Source organism: Calonectris borealis, chromosome 10, assembly GCF_964195595.1.
Source record: "Calonectris borealis chromosome 10, bCalBor7.hap1.2, whole genome shotgun sequence".
In the NCBI taxonomy this organism is placed as follows: Eukaryota; Metazoa; Chordata; class Aves; order Procellariiformes; family Procellariidae; genus Calonectris; species Calonectris borealis.
The window spans coordinates 21,058,780-21,079,875 of NC_134321.1; the positions used below are offsets into that span (position 1 = coordinate 21,058,780).

Sequence of the window (21,096 nt, forward strand, 5' to 3'; positions counted from 1 at the left end):
TAGAACGGGTCTTTGTTGAGTGCCAAAAGTACAACTCTGAAGAATAGGAAAATGTGTTGTGTAGGAAGGTAGTAAATAAAAGAAACCCAATAACTGCTTTGCAATGTGGGATTAAGAGTCTTGGGAGAATAAATAGCTAGTGAAAAATAACCTTGGGAGAATAAATAGCTAATGAAAAATAACCTTTCATTTTATCATTGAAAGCCAAACAAAATAAATTCATGTTAGTACTAGCAAGAAATGGAAGAGGGTTCTTGGAACTTGCGGCTAGTACAAACTTTGCTAGCAAACCTCTTGCGTGGAGACCAGTGTTCAGTAGGCATCTCTGGCGGCGTGCAGGGCTCTGCAGCAGGAGCGGGCGCTGCGGTCAGCCCTCTGCCCGCCTGCAGCCGTGCCGGGGCGATGGTCTTGCGGAGCAAAGCCGGGAGTATTTTGTAACTCAAGACAAGTGCTCGGTGATGAGAGATAATGAACATGATTTGGTTTCTTATTGCAGCCTGTCTACTGACAGCAATTCATAAAGAGTGAATTTCTGGCATCAGAGGAGGAAGGATTTCATCTGCAGGACCTGATCCAACCCCTAGAAGTCGTCGGTAGCGTCATTTCATTGACTTTAATGGGACTGAATTGATTCCTTCAGTAGGATTTTTGTTCCTGTCAGTAGTTCGTTTGGCTTTGCTGTAACCATTTACGTGAGTAATGGTGGAAAATGGACTTTGTATCAAATTGTAGACGGAATAACTGTACGCTGTAAGAGGGCGCTGGAGGTAGGTTTACTCCACAATTGTTATTTTAAGTTTCCCTCAATATATTGGTACAGCATAGAAAAAAAAAGTTCAGCAGACTTGTGAAAGAGTTTGATTTTGTTTGGTAGAGGTCCTAAGTATATATATATTTCAGTATAACCAAAATTAATGACGTTTTGTGCCCCTGCATTAAAGATTAATTTTGTGGCAGTGCCTTTTCTGCTTTCAAATAACCAACAATATCTTATCTGGAATAATTTTTATTTATCCTACCTGATAACAAAACTGGTACAAGAAATCCAAGCTGACTGGAGGCGTGGATTCACACTGAAAGGACTGAAACAATTGTTACTTTAGGGATTACAATAGATAGTGGCCTGTGATTTTTTTAATCTTTTTAAAATAATGCCTTAACTTTATTGTCTTTATGTGATCATATTATCAGGGGAAATATATTTCTGTCTTAGCAAAACAACTGAATGAAGCATCATAGAAGAAATTCTCATTTTTTGTAGATGGAATGTACAAATGTCTCATTCCTGTGTGCTCATCATGAATGAATTATGTACAAGTTAACTTAATGCAACTTGAAATTCATTAAGAAATGTAGTGATGAAGTCAGGAATATTTTCAGACAACAGCTGAAAGCTGAACAGCTACAAAGTTCAGTTTCCCTTTCTTTATCTACTCTTGGCTTCCTCCTGGTATTAAACAAAAAATTCACAGTTGTGAAGGTGCCAACCTGCCTTTATTCAAATGGTGTTTTGTCTTAGTTCCTTCTGCATCTTGTGCATTCCTGATAATTAAACTTCAAAGTCACTGTTTGATTTAAGAGAGTGTGAGTTTGAGCATCCTTGGGTGCGTTTGATTAGCATTGTTGGCTGCTTGGATAGACAATCCATTTCTCATTCTGGTCCGCGAAGATTATGTTCACAAATGGATGGACATTTTGTCTTTGACATGAAAAGAACAAGAAATTGTAAAAGGTGGTACAACTGGGCCACACTTGATTGATTTCGCTCATCTGGAGACTTCGACAGAGCAGGTTATGGTTTTCTTTCTCAACTGTTTTCACCTTGCAAAGGGCTGCCATCCTCTGAAACACATTGTCAAGCTGTTGCTACCCACACCTCACATCAAAGTTTGAGGAATTGTAGTCTCAAAAAACTCTCTCACATGACTTTGCGCAGACTCCAGGGAAAATTCCCTTAAATCTGCTTCCAATCCTGTTTTATCACGGAATGGTATCTCTAATGCAATGCATATAGATAAACCTGGTTAAATACCTATTACTCACTAAAATGTGACACTTCTAGTGCTTTTTTCCCCCCCTTACTTTGGGGGTTCTCTATACGTCCCAAGGGACCAGCTAGCATTGTATCTAAGCCGAATAATAACCCAAGTGGGACAGCGATGCTACATACAGAAGGCTGGGAACTGCCAATTCCCTTAGCTTAGTTCAGGGGGAACAGACCCGTATGCCTTCTTCCCAGCTGCGAGATGAGCGAGTAGTACCTGGGCTTTGCGATCTCGCTGCCCTGGCTGTTCCTCTGCCAGCCCATTAAGAAGTGATTACCTCTTCATCCTTCCTCCTGTAATGCAAGCAATTCCTTCATCATCAGATTTTGAGATCAGAGTTAGCATAATCTTAGATGAAAATTTAGAGAAAACAGTCAAGTTATGAATATATCCTGAATTTTTGGGATCATCATGAATCTGTTATTTGTCCAGACCTTTAAGGACTGTGAAGTGCAAGTCTTGCGATTCTGACCTGGCGAAATCTGGTTTGTTACCTTGCTACTGATTTTTCTGCCAATTGAAGTCCAAATGAAATCAGGTATCAGACTAGATGGTGATGATATCTACTTAGACATCATTCTAACACACTGTGAAAATATTTGCAAACTTCCAAGATGAGACTTTTCCTGATTAGGGAAATGAAAGAATAGTTTTCCCAGCAGGCCTACAGTTAGCTCATCCAAATTGCTTCTGTTTTAATTGACATGCATTTCCTTCAAGCAGCTAGAAGATGAAAAATGTTTGACTTGGGCTCTGCAGGAATGGAAGCCTGTTCCCCAAGACCCAGCCACTCTGGAAAAAAAAAACCAAAGCCAACCAACAAATAATTTGAGTTTGTAGTGCATTTGTGCAACAAAAATCCATGACATCTTTGACAAACAAAATCCCAGACCAAGGTGAAGACTTATATTTTGACTTTTTAATGAGAAAAATAAGGATAGTATTTTACTCAAGTTTTCTAGTATGTGAAGTCTTTTGCCACCTGAAGTGAATCTAGGTGGGCTGCGATTTTGTCTTTTTGTCCACAGCATACTGTTGTTTTCAAATTGCACTTTAGGAATTTTTTTACCCAAATTTCTTGTTTCTAAAGCTTGTTTCAGAAGCATTGGTAAGAATAAATAAAAAGAAATAACCTTCATTAAAAGCCACTGCTTTTGTCTGGAAGAACAATGTAACATTGTGTATGACATTAGTTTTTCAGTTACTGGAGATTTTTATTTCTCTTTTGCTGAAGATGTCTGTGGAGGACTGGTTTCTCTATAAATTGTTGTCGTAGGGAATGGTGAGACCAAATACACATAACAGAGGATTAAATGATTGCGTGCTAGAACGGTGTTAAAGGCTGTGCTCTCAGGATTTGGGGATGGTGGCTCTTTGTGGCCTGGGAGGCATTTGGTGATAAATTAAAAGCATTGAAGCACATGGTAGGTGATGGTTTTTGGATTGAAAGAGATTGAGCGGACCTTGGGTTAAAGAAGTTGAGAAATTTTGGGCTGGAGGCCCTGAGGGGACGCAGAGCTCCTCTGAAAAGAAAGAGAGAAGTGCTTGAGCTCCCTGGCTATTTCTCACCCCAGCGCAATGCACCTTCTGCTGCTGAAGCTTGGGGTTTGCTCAGCCTTGGTCCCTTTGACTGCTGGAGATGTTATTCCTCAGGTAGCTTAGACCATAGCATTGGGATTAGTTTCAAGTGCCATTGGAGATCTTTTTGTGAACTAGTTATGCAGTCTTGCCCTATAACCAGTGGAAGCAGGCACCCCTGGCATGAAATTCAGCTCACTTAATTTAGATGTCCGTATTAGAAAGAGATGAGTCTCAGTTTAGAAATGCCTGTTTCTCTTCAGAGCGCTTGGATCTGCAACTCCTATGAGGCAAAAGAACAGCTGTATGGTAGATCAAGGTAGAGCCGAATCGAATCGGTGAGGGGTTTTCACGGATATTGTTCCTGAATAATGTCAGTCGTTCGTTTTGATTGAAAATGTACAGGTATCACCTGCTTTTTTAAAATCGGGGTTTCTTGGTCGTTCACCTATACTACATCCACATCTTGAAAATATTAACGTTTGGAGTGTGTTTTGTAAAATAATCCCTTCCCTAACCTCCTCCCCCCAAAAAACAGCAAACAAAAAACCCCACCCAAACCCAGAGCAATACTTGGATTTCTTGTAGAGGAGACTTCAATTTTCACCCATTTCTCGTAATTGGATCTGTTTTGGAGATGCAAAGCCTGTAGCCCCACTGATGGGGAAATACTGCCGTATGCGAGTCTGAAGTTTTCTATTCCTCAGCTTTTTTCCTGTTTTCCTCAGGAATATGAACCGCTCGGGAGGGGTGAGGTGGCCGTGTGTCAGTCATGCTAACCTGGTGTGCGCTCTGGCAAGGTTCCTGGGCTTTTCGTAAAAGAGATTCAAGGATCGAGTGAAGCCTGCGTATCTTGTTCCGTGGGATCAGGGAGACGCGTTATCAGTGAATAACGTTAGTCATGCTTTCTGCTTTCTATACTTTACCATCTGCCTTTCAAAAACGTGAGGCAGTGTTTCCCTGGTGTCGTAACATTGGGTGAATCATGGAGAGCACGAACTCCGAGTGATTTGTTTTTAAAGCACTGAAGGAAGTGTACACTTCATCTTTGTTGTTTATTGATTAATATTTAATTGAAGGTGAAATAAAAAATTAAGCAGGCAAATGACTCAAACATGCTAAAAAGCAACAACACCCTCTTGCTGTGGCTGATAAATGACAATGAATTGCTAAGAATAGAAGCAAATATATTAATGTATAGTGATGGCACAGTGAGTCAAAAGAGATGTTTTGATTGAGAGTGGTGGACGCATCCCACAGAAAAATCATGCAGAAAACATCTTTGACACTGAATTTAGTACCCTTTGCATCACTAATGAAATTGGTAGATGGTTCTCCTCAGAAAACACTCATAATTCTTTTCACTGTGGTCTTATGCAACTGTTTAAGAACAATTTTACTTTATTAGAGGAATGTTTAAAAAGCCCACCGGACCAGCAAAGCCCTATAAATTCTCTGTTAGGTGAAAGGCATATTTTTTGTTTGGTTGGTTTTTAACATCGTGGCTGTTTTAGGCACCCAGTGTTCAAGATCTCGAAGTGTGCTTATCTTAGGAATAGATTCTTTTTTGCCTGCTGGTAGTAAATAGCAGTCTGTCATTTTCGCTATTCCTTATTATTATTGATGCCTCATTTTTTCACAACATTTTTCTGGGTATTCTTTCTCATGGTCAAATCCGAGTCTGCTTTTTGATGTGGCTGTCAGCAGCAACTTATCACAGATGAAACCAGGAAGAGACTGAAATGCTGATTTTAGGAAAGGGGGGATGTCATCAGTGGTCGGGGTGATTCAGTGCCTCTTGGGATGAAGTCTGTTTTACTGGACATCTGTGACATTTCTATCCTGCAATTCTTTCAAAAAGATGCTACAAGCTGTTGTTATTTCTGTGCAGAATACTGATCCATCCTTTTAAAAACAGATAAAGCAATAGTGAGTAAGGTCTTTTCTGCACACTATACATAGGGAATTATCTCGAAGTGAATTCATGTTGTGAGCACTGTCCTGCATGCAAGCATGGGAAGTGGAGTGTTGTTGACAGAGCAGAGTATCTCCTCCTTGGCTCCTGCTTGGCAAATAAAGGCCCTTTTTAATTGCTACTTCCAGTTTCTCGTTATTACTCGCTGTAAGCCCCATTTTGTGCTGAAATTCTTCTCTTCTTGTGAACTTGAAAAGCAATATGTGAAATCAAGGTTGGCAAAAGTTCTTAGCACTAGAATATATGTCAATAAATAGAAGAAGTATGTAGGAGTTGACTGCTATTTTAATTGCATTCTGTAATATTGTAGTGAAACTTTGCTACTTCCCTTTTTTTTTTTTCCTCCCCCTCCCTTCCCCGGCCACAGAAATTAAAGGAATGTTGTGTTTTTCTCTGTAAATGAGAGGGCTGGTAGAGGTTCCGTTTGTCTAATTGGGCAAGGTGTATTGGGCAGCTCCAGTGCAGGTAACGTCACCGTGGGCAGAGAGGAGTTAATGCATACGGTGGGCCTGATCCTTCTCGCATGCAGAGCGATGGCAGTGCAGTTAGATCGGTGGAAACGCCCAGCCTATGTGTTATGTTGACTATGTGTGGGCAGGAGGTTAAAATTGTTGCACGAATATGAAATTGGGACTTGAAACACTTTGGGATCCTCTTTAGGTTTGTACTCGTTTCCGCTGTGTATTGCTCTGCCTAGAAAGTTCAGAATATGCACTTTGACTACGGCCGGTTTGTCAGTCGTTGGGCTGATGGTGTGCTCTGACAAAGATCTTTTTTATTATGAGAAAACTGTTCAGAGACCTATAGATTAGACAGTGCACTAACCTGCTTGAGGCAAAAAAGAAACCTTTAATCTCTGTTAAAACTCTCTGTGCCAAATACAGTAGATGATTTCAGCAGTGTTTAAACCAACTTCATTGGAATATGGGAAGGGGAAAGGCTGCTTTTAGGCAGTAACCAACTGTCTCCCAGGTGGTCCAAATGGGACTTCTTCAACACTGCACATGGTATTAAAAAAAAAAAAAGGGAAAAAGAAGAAGAAAACCCCCAGCACCCCCCGGTGCATGTGTATTTGCGAGGGTCCCTTGGCTCCGTGCTCGCACGTTTTTGGCTGTCGAGGCGGAGCTGCGCAGGCTGTTGGCGAGCGGGCAGTGCTGAAGGAAAGCAACCCCACAGCTGCCTTGCTTACGTGAGACGGAGCTCTGGCTGTTCCAACCAAAACACTCAAGTGGTTTCTCTCTTTTCTGGGGTATGCTTACTTTCACAGAAGGCAAGGCTGCAAGATATAATGTATTTAAATGTATTCTGAATTTGTAATGGCGGCTCTAGTTTCTCCACCAGTTTTACTGTCCTTGCACTGAAAAACCGTTTTGCTTTAACCCGTTATGAAAACTAGTAGTGTTTAACTAATTTTTGTTACCTTGTAGCCTTTATGAGAGAGTCTTTGTTCTTGTCCGATGAAAGATTGATGTGGCTGTATGAACCAGAGCACATCCTGGAGGTGCATCTAGCACGCTGGACTAATCGCTTACTTATTAATATTCATGAGCCATCTCATTTAGCGGAGGCTCTTGGGACTTGATTAAAGTAAGCAACACTGCTATTGGTGCTTTAGCTGTAGAGAGCTTTATCTAAGCCAGAGCTAGTGTTATCCTTGTTGTCGATGCTAGCTCTGACTACCTGCAGCATCTTGCAGGACATCTGTTTCTGCATAGCTTTTCTTAAATGACAAGTCAAACTGCAATGACAGAATAGGTTTGAAATCACCTTTGTAAAGCGTTATTGCTCACTCTTGTAATGAGTCCTTTCTGTTTGTTCCCAAAGCTCCAGAGGAAGAAATGACCATGTAGATTCTACAGCTTGGGTGCAGCATAATGGCAAATGGTGAATGGAGTGGAGCTGGTCTGCAGCCTTGAAAGCAGCCGTTCTGCGAACCACTCGTCAGTCAGGGACACCTTGCACGCCAGAGGCATTCTCCACGTCGCTCGCCGGACACACACTGGATTCTTTTTAATTTCTTAGGTTGGAATTCAAGATTCCTTTACTTCAATTTTTAAACCGTTTTAAGATTGTATCAACTATAACGAGTGGAGCAATATAATCGGCAACAATGGGTGACATGACAAATAGCGATTTTTATTCCAAGAACCAAAGAAATGAGGCCAACCATGCAGGAGAGTTTGGGTGCACACTGCAAGAACTGCGCTCCCTCATGGAACTTCGAGGAACAGAAGCGGTAGTAAAAATTAAAGAGACATATGGGGAAACAGAGGGGCTCTGCAGACATCTGAAGACGTCACCAACAGAAGGTAAGCGTATTTCTCTTCAGTTGAATCAGGGGACTTTGCATAAGTGCTCTCCAGATAATGAAAGAAAGAGGTTTTGTTTCAAGCCTAAACACAATTCTTATGGTGCTACTATTATTCCCAACAATAGTTAAGCAAAAGAAGAGTTTTCAGAGAAAGAAGATAAAAACAGTCTAGCTATAGCTAAAGCTAGCATGAGAATAAAAGAGGTGCTATTTATTCAAACAGCTAAATGCATTAATTCTTCCTTAAAAGGCAGACAAAAAAAATCAGCACCTGCTTTATGGCATTATAAAGAGACTTTAACATCCATGCTCTTGGGGGTAAGAAGGTGCAGACTAGTTGCTTCAGAAGAATTTCTAGGTATTTAAACATCTTGAGAATATGAAATGACCTTATGAGATACACAACATGTTACTTTATAGATCAATATGTAATACGTATATTTTGTGGTTACTAATCTTGACTTACTGTGTTACCATAAATAGTTCTGCTTAAGTTATCAACATATGACTGTATCAATGTTTTTATTAGTTGGACTTCTTTTGTATGTATAATTAAACTCCGTACTTTCTTATGTTTAATAATGCCAATCATAACTTTTCAATATCTGTTCTTCTAAGTGTTTTCTCTACCTGATCATCAGTCTAGTTTTCAACACCCATCCCAAATATCTCCCCATAAAACAGTGACAATGGTAGGATGTTTCCCTCTCCTCGTGCGATTTTCCTGTTCACCAATTCTTTCTCTTTTAGTGCAAGTAAAATTCTATTTAATTCTAAGAATTCTGTTTTCATCACTGTATTTTAATCTCCAAGGAATATTAACACTTTTGGAAATTACACAGTCTTTGAGTCGATAATATTTATCTTGTCTTGTAAAGTGGCCAAGATGTTCATTTTAAGTTATTTTCTTTTTCAAGAAGATAGAAGTGTTGGCTTTATTCCATTCTCTCCTTTTTTAAAGTAATCATTTAGTTACCTCCTCTGTTTAAATGCTTGAAAGTCTTGAATTATTGGCGTAATCATACACATGTCAATTGTAGCATCACAGTATTATAAATCACACTAGTTGAAGAGTCCCAAAGGAGCAGCTGTCAATGCCTAGTCTTCAAGTAAATTCTTCATGGTCCTACACTTGATCATACACAGTCTCAATATTGTTTAAACATTATAAACTATAAAGCTGTGAACAGTACCTTTTCAGCAAAGGATTATTAAGCTAATTCTGTATTAAAACGAGCAGCAAACTCCAGTAGTGCTTCAGCATTCATGTGCCATCTTGTATTCTAGAGTAACTAGTGGCAAATGGAACATTTTATAACAGATCTTTCCCGGTCTCTAGTCTTGCCGAAATATCTGATCCTTCAGACAGGACCTCTTTTCCTACCTGGAGATTGCTCCCAGTAGAAGTGCTGAGGTAGGAAAATGAGACCCTGCCACTTGTCTGGGATTTGCCGATGTCCGTCAGCCTTTCAGAGAGTGGCCTAATAGCTGTTGCACACGAGAGGATCAACTCTTCAGAGAACGTGCCGCGATTCTGACATGTCCCTGACGCATCTGGGGAATTCCAGACAGAAGTGCAGGATCTCTGTATTTACATGACAGAATAAATACTAATTTATAAATATCCCACTAGGGATTCAGCATCTTAAATATCCCTCAGCAGTTTATAGAATGTCAAAGCTGAAGTCTCAGTCTGGGTGAGCGTAGATCACTTCAGTGACTTCAGTAAACTTTTGCCAACTCATTCTAGCGATTACCAGGTCAATGTGAACTTCAAAGGAGATGTTAATTGCATTATCTGTTCAATTTGTGACATCAGGGAAACTTAATTCCTCATATTGGAACGGAGTGTGTGGATCCAACTAGTGTGGCATGCTGACTCCAGCAGTAATCTATATCTGATACTTCAGATAAGGTAACTTTCCTCTAAGCCTTACGTGCACTTCATCACTTGTGCATTAGGGAGAAACATTTCCAGCTTCAAATGGCAATCAGCATAGCCTTGGGATCATGAAGACTCTGCTGGGTTTTAATTTTAAATTAGATCACGTAATAGGAATTCCCAGTCACACTAAGTTTTCATCTTATTTTTAGTTGTTTTGCTTGGAAAAATCATTTTAGGAGGGAATCTCTCTGAAATACGTCAGGTCAAACTCAGAAATTTTCACTTGAGAGAAAGTATCCATAAGAATTCATTAGAAAAAACTTTAAAGGCTTATGTCAAATATAAGCATATGTTTAGAGCTAAGTCTGTAGCCATTGCTTTTCTTGTATCCAAAGGCAGCGAAAGAAGTTAAAATACAGTGAAGAGGATATTCTTGAAGATATGACTATTCTTAGAGGAAAGAAACATAGTCGTTTCTTATATGGAAATGGAATTTTAACATCAAGTAGACATGATTTACAAATAAATTATTGACATACATAGTGGAGGCTCCCATAGAATTTTATCTTTGGTATTTGCAGCAAACCATGGATTCCCCATGGAATATCTTTATGAAATCCCATAATTTACCACTATGCCTGAAAATCACTTTTCCAACCAGCCTCTCTTTTAGTGAAGCATGGTTAACTGAACCTCCACTATTTTTTATAGTTTGGAGTGCTGCACATTTGACACAGTTTTATGAGGAATAGCAGAATAAGCATTACTGCAGGGCACTTCTTCTTTCAATGAACCCAATAAACTCTTGCTGAGCAGGAGTCCTGGGTGAATATGAATGAAACAGCAAAAAGGACTTGACTGTAGAATTTAGTTCTTCCCAGGCTTGTAAGCTCTTTCAGAATTTATTTTCGTAAAGTCTTTGTCATTTTGTGAGGTATGGCTTAAGTAGGTACTGGAACAGAGGAAGAAAATGTATCCTGGAAGCAGGCACATTATAATTTGGTAAAATGTGGTCTAATCTGAATTTACTGGCTTACTTAATATTTAGAAAATAAGAAGTAGCAATTAGCTCAGAGTTTACTCAGCAATTCATTTCCCATGTTAATATTTGATGTACTACCTATGGACTGGTAGAATCGATCACTTATACTAAAAGTGCCTTTTTGAAGCTCTGTTTTAAAGGCCTTGAACTTCTCAAGGTAAGACGTTTTATGCAAAACTCAAATGTTATTTATACTGTTGTGAAGATACACTTACCAGTGTTTTCTGAACTCATGTATTAATCAGTGTGGAGCTTTAAAAGTCTGCTGAATGTTGAGTAGAAAAATATTTGCATGCTGAATGAATTTATAACATTATTATGGATTACAAGGCTTCAGTCTCCTCTTTAAATTTTCTTTGATCGCTTTTCTAACTATAGATGCAGCGTGGATCCCAGCTCTCAGTCATGCCTGAGGGATTTCCTGTGTTAAAGTGATTATATTATAATGAAAAGCTACCATTTAAGTGCTCATAAAAAGAACGTCCCCAGAATCTGTGGAAATACTTTATATGAAAAAATACAAATATGTGTCTCCTTGAATTTTCTTTAAAAATATTTTTATTCAGATTAGTTTCACTTTCATTATTCTAGTAATACAGAAGGTAAGCAGGATTTAGCTCTGTCGTTCTGCAAAGCAACGCTGAATCCCACATCGGGCAGAGCTGGGATGACAGTTGTATAATTTTCCGTGCAATCTGAGTCTCGGAGGCCCACTCGAGCATTAGTGATACCTTATAAAGGACAGCTGGTAAAATGTGATGAGTTAGTTGGGTGAATACCAAATGAGACTGGAATCCACTCTTTCCAATGCTCAGCTGTATTTTACTCACAATTTTATGTAGTATGCACCAGTAAATTTTTCATCTACATTCCCTTCATATTACAAAAATGTTTATCCTTATAAGAATACGTTAGTGAATCAACTTCGATGATCTCTTGCCTAAAATACTTGGATGCAGTAATTTCCAATGTGTGCGAAAAGTGAAGCTGTGTATAATGATGCTTCTTTCATTTTTATATGAAGAAAAAACTTTTCCCGTGGCGGTATCTGTGCGATCAGGCCTGGAACAGCAGCTCCAAAAGATGTTAGACGTTGGTGATAATGTTACAGCGCTGTAGGAGAAGTTTTTCTGTTGGTGTTTGGTAGATACCCAGTAGGCTAAGCTTCTAGAAACCGTCTGCTGGAGTGCAAGGACATTTCAGATGTGACATAATTACGTGAGCTGGTGGAACCTACTTTTAATATCAAAAATGCAAGTTTTGGGTTTTTTTAGCTGTAGTTCTCTTAGGATACTGTAAAAAGACTTCATGGCAAGAGAAAGTATCAATTGGCAGTTAAATGATAATACTTCTAGTGTAGAAGTTGACTTTTTAGTCATCATAACTGCCCTTAGTTAAGATAGATACAAGATAAGTTACTCTCCCTTTTCAAATGCATGTTTGTTATACAGGAGATAGGGACTGAGTATCAATTAGACCAACTGTGTAGGTGTATTTATTTTTCATTATTAGAATCTAAAAAGCCTTTTACAATTTTAACTATGAGATAAAAGATGAAGAAAGACTGAATACTACAAAATTAACTGGTTGCTTTTAGGACTTGCTCGTTTTGGTTCCTTGAGCTTGCTTCTATAAAAATACACCTTTAATAACTTAATATTCTGTTTTGAAGCTAATCTTGCTAGTACGTACTGCATTTCAGTTAGGTGCACCACTATTTAGAATCATAGAATCATTAAGGTTGGAAAAGACCTCTAAGATCATCAAGTCCAACCCTCAACCCAACACCACCATGCCCACTAAACCATGTCCCTAAGCGCTTCATCTACTTGTCTTTTAAATACTTCCAGGGATGGTGACTCCACCACTTCCCTGGGCAGCCTGTTCCAAGGCCTGACCACTCTTTCAGTAAAGAAATTTCTCCTAATGTCCAATCTAAACCTCCCTTGGCACAACTTGAGGCCATTTCCTCTTGTCCTATCGCTTGTTACTTGGGAGAAGAGACCAACCCCCACCTCGCTACAACCTCCTTTCAGGTAGTTGTAGAGCGCGATGAGGTCTCCCCTCAGCCTCCCCTTCTCCAGGCTAAACAACCCCAGTTCCCTCAGCCGCTCCCCATCAGACTTGTGCTCCAGGCCCTTCACCAGCTTCGTTGCCCTTCTCTGGACACGCTCCAGCACCTCCATGTCCTTCTTGTGGTGAGGGGCCCAAAACTGAACACAGGATTCGAGGTGCGGCCTCACCAGTGCCGAGTACAGGGGCACGATCACCTCCCTGCTCCTGCTGGCCACACTATTTCTGATAGAGGCCAGGATGCCATTGGCCTTCTTGGCCACCTGGGCACACTGCTGGCTCATGTTCAGCTGCTGTCAACCAGCACCCCCAGGTCCTTTTCCTCTGGGCAGCTTTCCAGCCACTCTTCCCCAAGCCTGTAGCGCTGCATGGGGTTGTTGTTTGTTATATGTTAAATTGACTACGGGTATGGAAAGAATTTAGAAACAAATTGAGAAAGGAATGAAAGATACTTGATTCAGACAAATACAAGTTTAAAACAGAAGTATAAAATAATGGATTGCCAGAGACTGAAATCTATAAAACCACACTGTCAAAAATAGGTTATGAAAGACAGAAATTGATAATAGCATAATTTTAGCTGTTGTTAAAAGAATACACTTAATCATGCATAAACCATCAAATATTATGTATAAGTTCAAGATTTTCTTAAATTATTTTAAATTTAAGGTTAGGATTAATATTACTCTACTCATGGAATGATTTTTTTAAAGGCTGTGTTGCCAGCTCTCCTAAAGTAGATTTTAAGAATTTGGTTGTGAGGCTGAGCTGAAGTACTTTGGAAATCTCCAAAGCAGCATCGTAAGAGCACTGTAAACGAAGACGCGCTCATCCTCTCTCCGGATGGCCATGCTGTCTCATTCCCCGTCCTTACTTGTGGTGTCAAAACATAACTCGCAGTTCAGGCCGATTTGCCAACGCACCCAGGCCAGAAGCCAAGCTCCAAGTGCACACCTCGTCCTTATTTGTGCGTGTTCTCTCCACATGGAAGGATCGGTTTAAACAATGAAAACAGCCTTCCCCATGAAAAAAACCTTCAGTATTGTCCCGGCGAAGGCCTCTGAGGCTTGCATTTTGCAACACCTTTTTCCTACCTTGTGTGGGAAAAAAACCACCACCAAACTTTAAACTTGTATTTCACCTAGTGATTCATGCGGCGTGAAGCGCGGTTGGGCTGGTAAGAACTTGTGATAACTCCATGTTTTTCAGTAGGCACTTCAGTAAACGCTTGTTGCCGCTGCTGGCCTGTTCAGGTCCCAGCACCCCTCGGGATGCCGCTGCCCGCTGCGGGGAGCTGCGCTTAGCCGAGTCGCTGACCGCTCCAGCGAGAGGCTGGTGAGCTGAGAGGGCAGGCGGGTTCTGGACGCTCCTTCGTTTTGACGTTACTGTGGCGGTTGCTGAACCCCTGGCAGGTACCGCGGGTGGGTTTGTACCGCCTTTCCCTTGGGGGAATGCCTGGGGAGGCCGGGACGGTGCCTGCCTGCCTGGGACCCGTGGGAAGGGACAGGCGGCTGCGCGGGGGCCTCCCCCTCTGCGCCGGGGCTCCTCCCGCCCCTGCTCGCTCCCTGCAGGGAAAAGCACTGAAGCAGTTATTATTTATCTGGCTCTTTGCAGCTCTGTTCTGTGGGGAAATGCTGGGTCTGACCCAAGTTCACATTAAACACCATTGTCACAGTAGGTCTTTCAAGATTGTGAACAGATGGAAAAAATCTAGGCGAGAGGGTTGTGTGTTAATAACTCATGTGAGGCAAGGAGTTTTGCTTTGGCATACAGTGCTGCCTCAAAGTCCTACATAACGTGGCTGTTAAAGCTGTAATACTTGGCCTTAGCGAGGTTGAAGTTGGCTCTTACGTTTCTGTATTTCGACGTGTGTATCGGCACAGTGCCATGCAGATGTACTGGTGCAGGGGGTTCTGCACCGCGCTCCGGGGACTCGCGCAAACTCAGGGGTGAGATGAAACGGTTCTGTACATTTGACATTCCTGCTGTCCGCGGTATATTATATAGCCATAAAATAATATCTACATGTTTAATGATTTGAGAGGAGCGCATGGAGCATTCTTGGCAATTGCAGTTATTTTCCTTATCTAATATTTCCATTGTTTGTGTAATGGAACAGCAAACATTCTTCCAAAGGTTACCCAAACATAAGCATCTCAAATGAACGGCTTAGATTTTTCTAAGTGATAAGTACAATTTCATTGCTCGTTTTGTTTCTGGGTTTTGGCATGTCGTGCCACTTGCTGATTTACTTTGGCTTTGTTCATTTGCTTGTAGAAAACTAGAAAAATATTGCATGATGCATTTTGCCCATGAAGCTTTTAAAATAAGTATAAGCTAGATCACCTGCTCCTTTGAGAATACTAAATGGTTTGCAAAAAGCTTCTCTATGTGTAACCAGCATTGCTTTAAAGTAATGTTAAGAAAGGAAGAAAGCAAGTGAATGTCTTCTGCCTGTTGTGTTAGGTAGCTTCAGAGATTTTCTGAGGCCAGTGCCGATTTATTTATGTGATCACCCAGGAGGTCATCTTCCTTTCAATGATTATCTTACGTTAGCAGGTGCAACACTTTTAGAAAGGAGGCTGTTTTCATGCAAACTGAATTCCCCTTCCCTTTAAGACAGTACATTAAATACATGCAGGCAATGTTTACTGACTGCAGACGTACATTCTGCTGTTGCACCTCAGATTTAGATGAACAGAATAATAAATGGGTGTGAGATTTTGCACCTGTTTTGCACAGGTCTAATGTTTGTTCATTGTAATTAGCTCAATTACAACTACAATGTGTTGTAAGTCAAAAGAAAGTCTGGCCCAGCAACTTCAGGTAGTTCTTTCCCTCTTTCTAGAGAGGTTGTCGTAGGTTAACATTTCCCATAATGTATCGAGCCAAAGGTTTCTCCTTGATCTAAATCCAATGATGCAATACAGTATGCCATTCCCTTTTTACAAAATAATAAGTGATGGAAAGTGTTGCCATTATATGGTGCAGTTGATAAATGTGTAATTCCATTCTTAGAAATAGTGGTTTCGGTTTGCTGGCATAACTAACTCATTTATTGTGTGAAAAAAGATGAGGCCAGATCTTTAACATAATAGCAACAGTGTACATAACGATGGGGGAAGTGATGTTTAGATTTCATAAACTCTGGCACTTACGTCGGTTGTTGAAATTGCAAAGTCGGATTACGTTGTGGGGCTCCCTCAGAAAAAGGCAATTAGTCCTCGGCTTGGGGGATCAAAAAGGTATTCCGTTGTGTGCGCTTTCATGCACATGTATCAAAGTGGCTCCTGTGCTGGGAAAGGAGAAGCTGTTTTATCAGTCATGGTAAAGACAGACCTGAAGGGAGGAGAGAAGCGTGGAGCTGCTGCTGAGCTACATTGCAGCCTTTCCTTGGCAAAGCGTGCCTGTTTTCTGTGCAGCCTCTGTAAGAGTACTGCAGAGGAAAAAAAAGTCGTGTAATGAATACCTTGCTTCCATTGTATTGCAGGGCTTAGAAATCCATAAATACACATCCAGTGTGTCAGCCTTGAGTGAGAGCTGATTTATCTTCATTTTGTTCTTGTTTTGAGAAAGCTGCAGGAAGAAAGCAAAGTCCATTATACCAAATGAATAATCCAATCGATGTAGCCAGTTTGCCCTTGATGAAATTAAGCTTTGTCTTTGCAGTATCACTCTCTATCAGAGAGAGTGAAGGGTTTTTTGGCCTTATTTTCTCAGTGTCCCATGAAAGCAAACAGTTGACGTGCGGTGGTTTTGTCCTTTTGTGATCGGCCCTGCTGGAGGAAACGTAAGAGCACAGCCCTGAATCAGTTGTCTCAGCTGACACTTACAGGGGTGCAAAAAGTGCTCCCCTCACAATGCCGCCTTAAACTTTAAAGATAAACAATTACCTGCATCTCTATTAGGCATTCCCAAACTTTTTGCCAAGTGTCACTGCTAGCAGCTACGCTGCTTCCAGCTGAGCCATGGGAATTGGAAAATTTTGCTATGAAAGTCTTTGTAAGGATCATCTGCAGATCGAACAGGTGGTGACAATGCCGTTCCTCGCAATAATGGACATTTTGAAATGTTTTTTTATTCAGCATCGCATTTATATTTTTTCATGAAAAAGGATTCTGTTATTTGTTGAAAGAGAAAAAGGGTTTTGGATAAAGCATTGAAAAGTCTTGTCACTGGGGCAGTGGCTTTCAATATGCAAGTCTAAGTTCAGTAGCCTTGCAAGTGGAATTAGCATGACTGAATGATTGGTCATCTTGACGATAACTAACAGGAACGGACTTGGGACAAGAACAGTGTCAGATGCAGTAATGATTTCCTGCCTCCTGTCCCCTTCTGCAGTCGCTACTTACCCTTCAAATCTAGACTGATCAAATTTACTGTTTCCATCTGTTTTCCAAGAAGTCAAAGGTTGATGGTGTTTGACAGGCCTTTTATTTATAAAGGTGAGGTGAGTGGAAAATAAAGCCAAAGATGTATTTTTGGCAGTCAACTCAATGTGCTTCCAAGACAAACATAACTGCATTTCGTCAGTACTGATTTCCTTTAATGTGATGCATTCGTAGTTTCTGACGTGCCTTCTAAGTTTCTCCAGAAATTACTTCTACCCTATCTCCAGTAATGTTTTTCCACATCTATGGAGGTGTTCTAGAAAATATGCTTGCAGTTGCAGATCCCGAAAGGTGTAAGGAGGAAGAAGGCCTCTCCATACATCTTGAAGACTTGATGACCACCTGTGACATAAAGAACCTATTTTCACTGGTAATAGATGACACAGTCTGGCACAGCTTGCAGCACGATATAGTAACTTTCTTTTTAACTTCCTTTCTGAATGCTCATTAGGAATGCCATTCCTGGCCCTTGCCTTGGAGCTGGTAAAACAATGCATTTTAATCTCCCGTCCTTATTGCCAGTCCAGAACTTGGCAACGCGACCACAGATTATATTAAATGCAGAGTATTTCTGTTGTATAATAGAAATAGCTGGGTGTATGTAGCTGCTATTTTTGTAACAATAGCATTTACCAGCTCTTGTTTCCTCTTTGCTTTCAAATGAAATTCTTTAGGGACTGCAGATACTCTTTTTCTTGTGTGGATTGTGAGCTGAGTCAGTTCCGTTAAAAGACTCAAAAACCTGAGCTTCCACGGGCTGTGCTACTCCTTTGATTATTCCTTTTGCATTTTGTGTCAACCTCTCCTCCCCACCACTTCCCACAGAGGAACTGTCTTTTTCAGTGTAAGGGCAGTTTAGATATAGACCTCTAAGGTACAAAAAGACTGAAAAAATGAATAGTAGGAAGGAAAACGGACCACAGAGTAGTTCAAAAGCTGTCATGATTCTTTTTTCTAATTAGCATTGGAGATGAGGGAAAACAGGAATAGCTCACTCCTTTACAGGTGTGCTTGGAAGGAGAGCTTGCCCTTGAAGTAGTTACAAAAGGATAAGAGAGGAGAATTTTCTTAATGCATTCAATAAGTATCCTATGAACTGCAGCAGAATTTCACTTTGACTTCATAAATGAGGGCATAGCTCCTCAGATGCTGCAGGCTGAATACTATTTGTTCAGGCTCATGTCAGCTTTAATGCAGGAAGACAAACGTATGGGAATGCTCTAAAATTACAGTGCAACTATTAAGTTATAATCTTAGCACTTAGCTAAGCTTTATTCTAGGCACCTCAGTTAATTCTTTGCTTATACGATACAACAAATCTACTTGTACTTTTTTCACGTTTTTTTCTAGCAGTTTCAAGTGGCAAATTGGAGCACCATGAGTTTCCTTGTGCTCGCCTCACTTAGTCATGTGTTGGCCCCCACCCTTTCCCTGGCACAGGGTCTGAGTTTTAAAGGAATAATGATTCCTTTCTGAGCCACTGATAGGTGGTGGTTTTTTTTGGGGGAGGGGGGCGTTGTTGGTTTTTTGTTTGGTTGTTTTTTTTTAAATTATGCCTGAAGTGGTTTTGCATTCATTAAAAAATCCCTAAAGTAGTAGAGAATTGTTGCATTACATCATTGTTCTACTTTGCCAGTAGGGTCATGACTCCTGCACGGTTTTGCATCGATAGCAGAGGTCATCCAGCTTGACATGTAGTCTTGTGGTACTGCAGCCAAAATATACGCCTTTTCTTGAACTGTAGTCCCGCAGTTGACTTTTAGCCCATGAAAACCTTGGAGTACATAAAGATGACTGGCCAAAGTCAGAACCTGTTATTTTCACTATGCAAATTGTCTAGTTTTTGCTCAAAGAAAAACCGCAAAAAACTTAAAAGCCACCTCTGTTTCCTACAAAAGTTTGGTGTAAATCTGGAAAACTATTCAAGCCTTAAGGTGTGCTCCCCTGCTGACTTTGTACACCTCCCATGTGATGACGGTGAAGTCCTTGGGCTTCTCCTTTGTTCTATTGTTTTCTCAAGTCAGTGAGCTCGTGCAGTTGCCTTCGGCAGGGGCAGGGGCAGTCTGACAGAGCTGACCCCGTCTCTGCGTCCGCTAACGTACATCGGGTAGATGTGGCACTAACTGCAGAACAGCGCGCTTGGTTAAGAGTTCAGAACAATTGCTTTTCAGGCTTAAGAAATAACATGCTGAAGGAAACCATGAAAGTAAATTATTGGCGATTACCAGTACTACGGGCGCACCGAACGGGAGCGATGCAGTGCTGCGTGAGGCTGTGACGTGAGCGCTGTAGCTGGCCCTGGGGGGTTAAATTGGCTTGTTTCTGGTGCCGGCCTTGTCAGTCACCGGTGCTTCAAAGCTATAGGTGCTGAAGAACTCGACAAATAAATTTTAAAAATTTACAAGATAGCTAAGGAAAAAGGTGTAAACATGGTTCCCAAAGAAGGTCTCTGTGATTGCACTATATCTGCTGCTGCTTCGTCTGCTTACAAGCTTGGAAGCTGATCTCCTCCAGCCCACAAAGTAAAAACCATAACCCGAAACTACAGAAGTGAACTGTCATCCAAACCCGTCACGCACACTGGCTCATCAGATGGGTATGAACAGCGTGTTGTATCACCAGAGAAATGAAAACAGTTTTAGCCGAGTAAATGTATTGGCTGTGCAAAGACCAGTTCTGTTTTCTTCAATGAGTTGTTCCTGATGGCTTGGTTTTGTTTAACACTTCAGCATAGCTGAAATCATTTGCTTAAATATGAAATATCAGGTGGCAGAAGTCATTAAGCTCAAATTGTCTTACTGACTGTTTTAAAGGGACCTCTCAGTAGAGGACAAAGAATACACCCAGTTCGTTAAGGTGCATGTGCGCTACTGCTCCGAAGTCCTCTATACAAGCTGAGAATAAGCCTATATTAATGTTTGTGTTGGATGTTAAATAAATGCCTTGGAAGAAAATGAGATTTTTTTTGCCTTCAACCCTGAAGAGTGTGCATGCTAAAAGATCTGGAGAGTTTGAAATGGTTGAAAAATAACTCATATAATGATAACTGTTTCAGCATTACCAACATACAAAGACTCTTAAGGTGAAATCAGTGTTGTTTTTTTTTTCCCCCAAACCTAGATGTTATTTTTAACTCCTGATGTTAATCCTTTTTAACAAGGATATCAGTGTGGCATGTTTTGCCATGAGATGCTGGCAGTGCTTTCTGCTGCCCCACTTTTCCAGAGGTATTGATGCTGACGTTAACGTTGCTGCAGCTAGCAGCTTAAAATTACGGAGAAAAATATATCGGCTCTTGCTATGCGGCAGCAATCAATACCATTTCCTGGATGTAAAAATCTTTGCATCTCTCCTGTTCTGCTCGTCTCTCCTGTAAATCTGCCCGTGCTCAGCGGCTGCTCCGAGGGACACCTCACCTTGCTATGTGGACGTGGAACGTCCCTTTGGGATGACGCCAGCCGTGCTCTGATGAGTCGCTTGCGGCCCCTGTTTACTGTGCGAGGGTGGCTGCTGGCATCCTTCCCTGGAGAATCAGCCGAGCGCTTTTGCAAGCCTGTCATCTTTTCTATCTAGTCATGTTCGTGCAGTGACAGCAAACTGAATTTTAAATTAGGTGTTTAAAATTAATGCCCTGAATCTGGGACCCAGTTTGGAATCCCCTGGATTTCTTGTTTGATAGGGTCACTGTTTCGTCATGATTTAGTGAGACCTTCCTCCTCTCTTACTATTATTTTGAGCAGCTTAACTTGCATTGTTGCTTAAAAGTCCTGAATTTTATTTCAGGGACTTCTTCAGT

The 21,096-nt window shown here is 40.9% G+C and overlaps 1 protein-coding gene across 1 annotated transcript in view; it reads left to right on the plus strand.

Annotated features, from left to right (window-relative positions):
- ATP2B2 (ATPase plasma membrane Ca2+ transporting 2) overlaps positions 1-21,096 on the plus strand; it is a 436,864-nt gene that overhangs the window by 241,137 nt on the left and 174,631 nt on the right. The window contains exon 5 of the mRNA XM_075159342.1: positions 7,423-7,907. Coding sequence (XP_075015443.1) covers positions 7,709-7,907 — 199 coding nt within the window. The 5' untranslated portion in view covers positions 7,423-7,708. The remainder of the gene's footprint in view (positions 1-7,422; positions 7,908-21,096) is intronic.